Below are 8,415 nucleotides of genomic sequence, written 5' to 3' on the forward strand. Positions count from 1 at the left end.
GTACCACTTATTTAGGACGCTTCTCTGACCAGTCCAGCTCTCACTTCTCTCTCTTTTTGAACACGTGACCTGTTAAACTGGTCCTTCACCTCATTCTATGCATGTCCTGTCTCCCCAGCTAAAATCTAAGCTCTGTGAGGGAGGGGCTCTGCATTCCCTTACGCACAGTAGGTGTTCAGTAAATGTTTATGGTGCCTGTTACTGTGGATGAGCGTATGAAGTCCTCTTCCTCCTATCTCCTCCGAGAAACCATGCCAAACTCAGATACCTTTGCCCTTTCAAGGCTATGGCCAGACCATACAATCCCACAGGGCATTCCACCCCTCACTCAGCCCCCAGAGAAATGTGGTTCAGCATGACAGTCCATAGACACATTCCAGTCTGTTGAACTGACCGTTCTGGCCCAGCTCTCTGCCCATGTTAGTAGCAAAATGATTTTATAGATTCTCTACACTCATACCTGGGAGTTCTAAGACCAGAATCAGTAGCTTCTTATTTATAGTTTCAAATCTACCTGGAACATTTTCCATAGGATTGCCAGAATAAGTCGTTTAGCTGAGAAGTTAATAGGATGCTTTCAGATCTTTGGAAATGTGTGATTATACACACATTTGCATGTATACATGTCTCTCTATATGTGTGTATATGTACATATTATTACATTTTAATGTCATCTCATAATGTCCTCTTCTGTTTTTATGTTAGTCAATGATTTATTTTTAATTATAGCTTTCACAGAACATATAATTTTCAGTCACAGCTTTGATGTGTTATTTGTTATGTCTGTATTAGACTACTTAAAAATAATAAGTGAAGAGGTTAAAACTCTAAAGGTAATTTTAAAATCTTGTTTTCTGTATCAGTGCAAGCTTTACTTTTTTCTTTTTACTTGAAACCTTACCATTTCTTCAATAATTCAATGTACTGTTGGCAAACTCTAGATGCCACCAGAAGTTGTCCCCTGAAAATTTACATTTCTCTTATTTCCTCTATTAATTTATAAACACTCTGAGGACAGGTACTGAGATGAATCCATCTCTATATCCCTAGCAGAGTGTTGCATAAAGCATAGTTTGGGGACTGTCTGCTTTAGAGTTACATGTGGGTGATTGTAAGTCCTACCCTGTACCAAATGAATCAGAATCTCTAGGCTTGGGATCCAAGCATCTGTATGTTTAGCAAACTCCTACATTTAACAAAATCCCCAGGTGATTCTTCTGCACCTTACATTTTGAGACCCACTGCCTTAAAGAGCAGTAAAATTCATGCCTGTTGTGTCTCAGCATCATCTGGTGTGCTTGTTAAGATTTTGATTCCCTGGGCCTTCTCCAGGCCAAAATATCTGAACCTTCAGGTCCCAGATCAGTTGGTGTGAAAGCTCTTCAGGTGATTCTGATTTTTGGCTCTCAGTACTGACTATGCTTCAGGATCACCTGTGGAGCTTTTAAAATCTATGACATTAGGCCTCATTCTCTGAGAGTTTGATGCCATAGATCTGGGGTGGGGCTCAGGCAGCATTTTCTTTTAAAGTTCCCCAGATGAAATGTATATTGAAATGTATAGCCGGGTTTGAGAGAAACTGCTTTAAACGCCCTCATTTAGGGCACCTGCTTGTGCTCATGCTTGGGTTTCTTGCCCCATATGACCATGCCAGACAAAACAGTTATAGTGAATGATGTTGTTAATGATAATGGCTTATGTCCCAAAATATTTTATAGCTGGTGTCTTCAGAGATTCACACAAGTTACTACTTGTAGATTGGAACTTCCTCCCTAGGCTATTATCTGTTTTTGGCAATCATAAACATTTGCAGGAGCTGGTGAGGGGGCAAGCTATTGCATTTTGGGTACAGAGGAACCTACTAGATTGACTCTGGCAGTCCTGCACGGACAGAGGTGGCCTGAGATGTTCTTTAGAATGTGACACCAGTGGCACTTTGCTTCTTAGCCATTAAAAACTTCTCCGTGAATGAAGTCACAACCATAAACCTACTGGTTTATCAATCAGCCCCAAGTTATTCACCAAGCACAAGGCAAGTTATACAGTAACAAATTAAATAGACTCCAGGCTCTGTCCTCCAGGAATTAGAATGGAAAGCAGATGCTATTCTCATAGGCAAAATAACATAGGGCTAATTACAGATGAATGCTCCCCAAAGCTGACTGGATAACTGAAAGGCCTGGGGAGTTCTTAAAACATAGATTCCCAGGCCCCACACAGACTGGATGGGAATCTAGGGGTGGGGCTGAGTTGGGCTCTAAAAATTATCCCCACTTTTATCAGTAATTTTGTGATTTGCCCTGGCTCCTTGATTTTCTTGGTGCTGCTTACCTTTTTACCATTTCTGCCAATCAGAGAATTGGGAGAGGCAGTCAAGTCTGCTGCCCATAAGGTGGGATACCAGGCTGAACCATTGGCTAAAATGTTCTTGGGGCTGCCACTCTGAGGGTGGGGGGAGGGGAAGAGAGGGAAAAGTTGGAATGAGGCAACATGTAGCCTGAGGAGAATGGTGGAATAAGGGAGAACATTCATTCCACAAGTGAATGAGTACCTACCTGAACGTACTAAAAGTACAGAGACTGAAGATACAGAGCTGAAAAAAATCCATTATTTTTCCTCAAGGGCTCACAGTGTAGGGGATGGACTTGCAGTTGTGCAATGATGTTGTGATAAGTGCATGATCGAGGGAGGCACAGAATAGAGTAGAAGCTGAAGAAGGAGGCTCTGGGCATTAGGGATGGCTTTCCTGAGGTCAAGCTTAGGCTGTGTCTTGAGGCATTTGATTAAGCAGGTAGATGATGGAGGGGATGAAATGCTAGGTAGCAGGAGAGCATGTACAGAAAGCGTGGGCATGTGAACTAGAATGGTATAGTGGCAGATGAATGGCAAGTCATTTGTTTTGGCTCCATCAGGGGCCCTATGTGCAGAGCATGGGAAATGAAGCTGGAAAAATCAGGGACCAAAGCATGGAGGGCCTTCCTTGTGTGCAGCTGAGGAACTTAAGTTTTATTTTGATGACAACAGGGAGGCACTGAGTGGTTTCATGCAGGGTTGGGTCATGATCAGATGTTTGCATTAAGTCCTTCGGGCAGCTGTGTGGACTGAATACTGGGGAGACAACTACAGACGGCAAGATCAGCTAGCAGGCTGTTGCTGTATTTCAACGAAATTGATGCTGGCTTCAAGTAGGCCAGAGGCAGAGGAGTCAAGTTAGCCCTTTCCTCTACTTTGTAGATTGCTGCCAGCCTATATAAAACAACCACCTCATCATAACCCTTCTTTTATTTAATAAAAATCAGTGGAGGGCATCCTATGCCTCTTTGACTGGCTAGCAGTTAGCTGTGTCTTCACAACCGGAAAAGTAGCTCCCTGAAATTCTGTGTAACGGCTTCTTGAAATGTCAAGGTATTAAACTGGAGATTTGGTATTAAACTTGCATGTCTCTGAACTGACACCATTTCTCAAGCTCCAACCCTCTATATGAACTGTCACAAAGAGTTTCACGTTATTGAACTTCTTCATCATCCGCCAATTGTCTCTCTTATCTAGACCAAATTCTACTTTAATTGAGCTCTGAAACTAGACACTTTCAAACATGCTATCCTTCCTAATCGACTGTGGTGCTTTACATAGTCTGAGTTCATTCATACTGACATTATGAGAAGACCTTCAATTAGGATATCTTATAAAGGGAGCAGGTGACAGACATTACATAAACAGGATGATAACACCCGAGGAGAGCAGAGAGAGAGAGAGAGAGAGAGAGAGAGAGAGAGAGAGAGAGAGAGAGTGTGTGTGAGTGAGAGCGAGAGAGAGAGAGAGAGGAAGTGTCTACCTTAAAAGAGGAAACTCAAGGGACATGAAGTAAGGCTAGGAAGGAATGATTGTTTCATTGGTCGCTGGGACCCATGGGAGACCTAAACCAGGATCTAATACTCTCAATTCCTTACGTCTCTGGAACGCCTTCACAAGAACAGTTTTGCCTGAGTTGTCCAGTCCAATGATAATGATGGTCACATTCCTAGAAATGGAAAATGAGCCAAAGCTTTAAAAGTACTGTTAGTTCTTAGGCCAAAGAAAAAATTATACTCTTCCTTGGTGTTTGGGGCTCTGCCTGCAGTAGTCCCAATGCAGTCATAAAAGGCACAGCCAGGTGGTAGAAGGTGGTGTGGGGACCCCTCCCCAAAGCCTCCAAGGATGCTTTTCTTCCCTGATTCACTTGCCTTGTAGAATTGGCCATCCTCCCCCAACCCTGTCCTTAATCTTGTAGACACTACTTAGTTACTTCCCCTAATAATATATATCATAAAGATTTGTTCTTTGAGGGACTGTGGGCAGGTACATTGGAGGAAATGATGGAACAGGTCTAGAGAAATAATTACAGTATTACCTTCGTGTCTCTTCAGTTGCCTTTACATGAGGCCAGCAGGAGGTCAGTATCCGGAACATGATTCAGCTTAGTTCTTTAATATTAAGGGAAACAAGTAAACAAGAAATCAGCCCCATTATTAACTCTGAACCTAAATCAGCTTATAAGTACACAGGTACTGATAAACAGGAAGCCTGGGACTGTCAGAAGTCCATTACTTCATTCTATCCAACTTTGTCTATGTCATGGAGGGACTGGTTATTGTCAACTGTAGTGGCAAAATGGGGTGATTTCTTATTAAAGCAATCCACATAGGCATGATGGCATCAGGTGTGACCTATCCCTTCAGCCATAGTTCATTCCTGTTATGAATATCTTCATGCAACCTTGGGGATGTGGGTGGGGTGGAGAGATGCCTTGGAGAAGAACCAGCTTAGAGTTCAATTGGAAGACCTGTTCTAATGAACAACTGTTCATTGGGCTTGGTTGTCTTACTGCCTGTGCTTCAAAAATGTGGGTGTTGGTGACCCACTATCAAAGATTTCATACAATTCCTAGTGCTATAAGGGATTTTAGAGATCATCTACTCTAATTGATTTCAAACATCAGTCCAGGTACCCTACTCTCAGAGATTCTCAGGGAGCAGCATAAGCTCCTCAGGTGATATCAAAGTACAGCCGTATTTGGAAGTGATTGCCTCAGTAGAAAGGGTAATTTAGACAGTCACTTCACAGTTAATCCATGTTGTAGCATGTATTAGTATTTCATTACTTTTTATGGCTGAATTATATTCCATTGTATGGATATACCACCTTTTGTTTATCCATTCATCAGTTGATGGACATTTGGATTGTATTTACTTTTTGACTCTTATGAATAATCCTGCTATATACATGTGTGTACAAGTTTTGTGAGGACATATGTTTTCAGTTCTCTTGGGTATATACCTAGGAGTGTAATTGCTCGGTCATATGATAACTCTAAGTTTAACCTTTTTAGGAAGTGTCAGATTGTTTCTACATTTTACATTCCTACCAGCAAGGCAGGATGGTTCGAATTTCTCCACATCCTCACCAACTCTCATTGTTGTATTTTTTTATAGCCATACTAGTGGATGTGAAGTGGTATCTAATTGTGGTTTTGATTTATATTTTCCTAATGACTAATTACGCTGGGGCCCAGAGCTGGGGGAAGCTCGGGTTGGGTTAACAAAGTACTTAGGCTGATACTCAGATGGGCTTTTCTTAGCTATCTGATGAGCACAGTGTATGTGCCAGCTTATCAATGAATAACATAGCAGGGTTCTGCAGAGTCACCCACTGTTTTAGAGAATTGCCATCCCCAAATAGGGACTCACATTTTATAGCATGTCTTAGAGCATAGTTCATTCCCTATAAAATCATTTGGATTCCCATAAGGACCTCCTGAAGAATAGCTCTGGCCTATGCCAGATGAAAGGGAAACCTTATATGTGGCCTGTGATCAAAACCAGCCTTACTCCAGCTTTGCTCATGAAGCTGATAAGACCTGGAGCCTGAAACACCAGAGTCTGATTGTCTGGGTTCCATGATAGCCATCTCCCTTTGAGACAAGAAGTAGCAGCTTCATGTCTACTTCCTGATAATTAGCAGAGCTTCCTAACTTGATCTCAGGCAGTCTGTATTTGTTAGTACCACTAAAAAAGGTCAAACTGGCATCACACAAATTCTTCATTAAGAACATATCTTAAAGAAGGATCATGTACCACAATGTTCATTGCAGCTCTATTTAGCCAGGACATGTAAGCAACCTAAGTGTCCATCGACAGATGAATGGATAAAGAAGATGTGGCACATATATACAATGCAATATTAGCCATAAAAAGAAATGAAATTGAGTCATTTGTAGTGAGGTGGAAGGACCTAGAGTCTGTCATACAGAGTGAAGTAAGTCAGAAAGAGAAAAACAAATACCGTATGCTGACACAAATATATGGAATCTTAAAAAAAAAAGTTTCTGAAGAACATAGGGGCAGGACAGGAATAAAGATGGAGACGTAGAGAATGGACTTGGACACGGGGAGGGGGAAGGGTAAGCTGGGATGAAGTGAGAGAGTGGCATGGACATATATACACTACCAAATGTAAAACAGATAGCTAGTGGGAAGCAGCCGCATAGCACACACAGGGAGACCAGCTCCGTGCTTTGTGACCACCTAGAGGGGTGGGATAGGGAGGGTGGGAGGGAGACAAAAGAGGGAGGAGATATGGGGATATATGTATATGTATAGCTGATTCAGTTTGTTATAAAGCAGAAACTAACACACAATTGTTAAGCAATTATACTCCAATAAAGATGTGTAAAAAAGAAAAAAAAAAGGATAAGTAGGGTAACCAAGAAGGAAAATAAATGGACTAGGAATTGCTGGGTACTTTCATTTCTAGCACCTCTCCTGGGTACTCTGGAATGAAATCACCTAAATTAAACCTACCAGATGGTGGAAGAGTAACACACGGAGATCACCTTCCTCCCCACAGATACACCAGAAATACATTTACACTTGGAACAACGCTTACATAACACCCGCTGAACGCTGGCAAGATCCAGCCTCATCCACCAGAACACAGGCACTAGTCCCCTCCACCAGGAAGCCTACACAACCCACTGAAACAACTTTAGCCACTGGGGACAGACACCAAAAACAATGGGCACTACGAACCTGCAGCCTGCAAAAAGAAGACCCCAAACACAGTAAGATAAGCAAAATGAGAAGACAGAAAAACACACAGCAGATGAAGGAGCAAGAGAAAAACACACCAGGCCTAACAAATGAAGAGGAAATAGGCAGTCTACCTGAAAAAGAATTCAGAATAATGATAGTAAAGATGATCCAAAATCTTGGAAACAGAATAGAGAAAATGCAAGAAACATTTAACAAGGACCTTAGAAGAACTAAAGATGAAACAAGCAATGGTGAACAATACAATAAATGAAATTAAAAATACTCTAGAAGGGATCAATAGCAGAATAACTGAGGCAGAAGAACGGATAAGTGACCCGGAAGATAAAATAGTGGAAATAACTACTGCAGAGCAGAATAAAGAAAAAAGAATGAAAAGAACTGAGGACAGTCTCAGAGATCTCTGGCACAACATTAAATGCACCAACATTCGAATTATAAGGGTCCCAGAAGAAGAAGAGAAAAGGAAAGGGACGGAGAACATATTTGAAGAGATTATAGTTGAAAACTTCCCTAATATGGGAAAGGGAATAGCTAATCAAGTCCAGGAAGCACAGAGAGTCCCATACAGGATAAATCCAAGGAGAAACACGCCAAGACACATATTAATCAAACGTTCAAAAATTAAATACAAAGAAAATGTATTAAAAGCAGCAAGGGAAAAACAACAAATAACACAGAAGGGAATCCCCATAAGGTTAACAGCTGATCTTTCAGCAGAAACTCTGCAAGCCAGAAGGGAGTGGCAGGACATATTTAAAGTGATGAAGGAGAAAAACCTACAACCAAGATTACTCTACCCAGCAAGGATCTCATTCCGATTTGATGGAGAAATTAAAACCTTTACAGACAAGCAAAAGCTGAGAGAGTTCAGCACCACCAAACCAGCTTTACAACAAATGCTAAAGGATCTTCTGTAGGCAAGAAACACAAGAGAAGGAAAAGACGTATAATAACAAACCCAAAACAAGTAAGAAAATGGGAATAGGAACATACATATCGATAATTACCTTAAATGTAAATGGATTAAATGCTCCCTCCAAAAGACACAGACTGACTGAATGGATACAAAAACAAGACCCATATATATGCTGTCTACAAGTGACACACTTCAGACCTAGGGACACATACAGACTGAAAGTGAGGGGATGGAAAAAGATATTCCATGCAAATGGAAATCAGAGGAAAGCTGGAGTAGCAATTCCCATATCAGAGAAAATAGACTTTAAAATAAAGACTATTACAAGGGACAAAGAGGACACTACATAATGATCAAGGAATCGATCCAAGAACAAGATATAACAATTGTAAATATTTATGCACCCAA

The 8,415-nt window shown here is 41.2% G+C and overlaps 1 protein-coding gene across 1 annotated transcript in view; it reads right to left on the reverse strand.

Annotated features, from left to right (window-relative positions):
- Positions 1–4,449, reverse strand: part of ARL13A (ARF like GTPase 13A) — a 10,089-nt gene extending 5,640 nt beyond the window's left edge. The window contains exons 1-2 of the mRNA XM_007467975.1: positions 4,391–4,449; positions 3,951–4,021 (exon numbers count right to left, since the gene is read on the reverse strand). Of these exons, the coding sequence (XP_007468037.1) occupies positions 3,951–4,021; positions 4,391–4,449 (130 nt within the window). The remainder of the gene's footprint in view (positions 1–3,950; positions 4,022–4,390) is intronic.
- Between the last annotated feature and the right edge of the window lie 3,966 nt (positions 4,450–8,415).

This window comes from Lipotes vexillifer, unplaced genomic scaffold (assembly GCF_000442215.2).
Source record: "Lipotes vexillifer unplaced genomic scaffold, Lipotes_vexillifer_v1.1 scaffold152, whole genome shotgun sequence".
NCBI classification, from domain to species: Eukaryota; Metazoa; Chordata; class Mammalia; order Artiodactyla; family Lipotidae; genus Lipotes; species Lipotes vexillifer.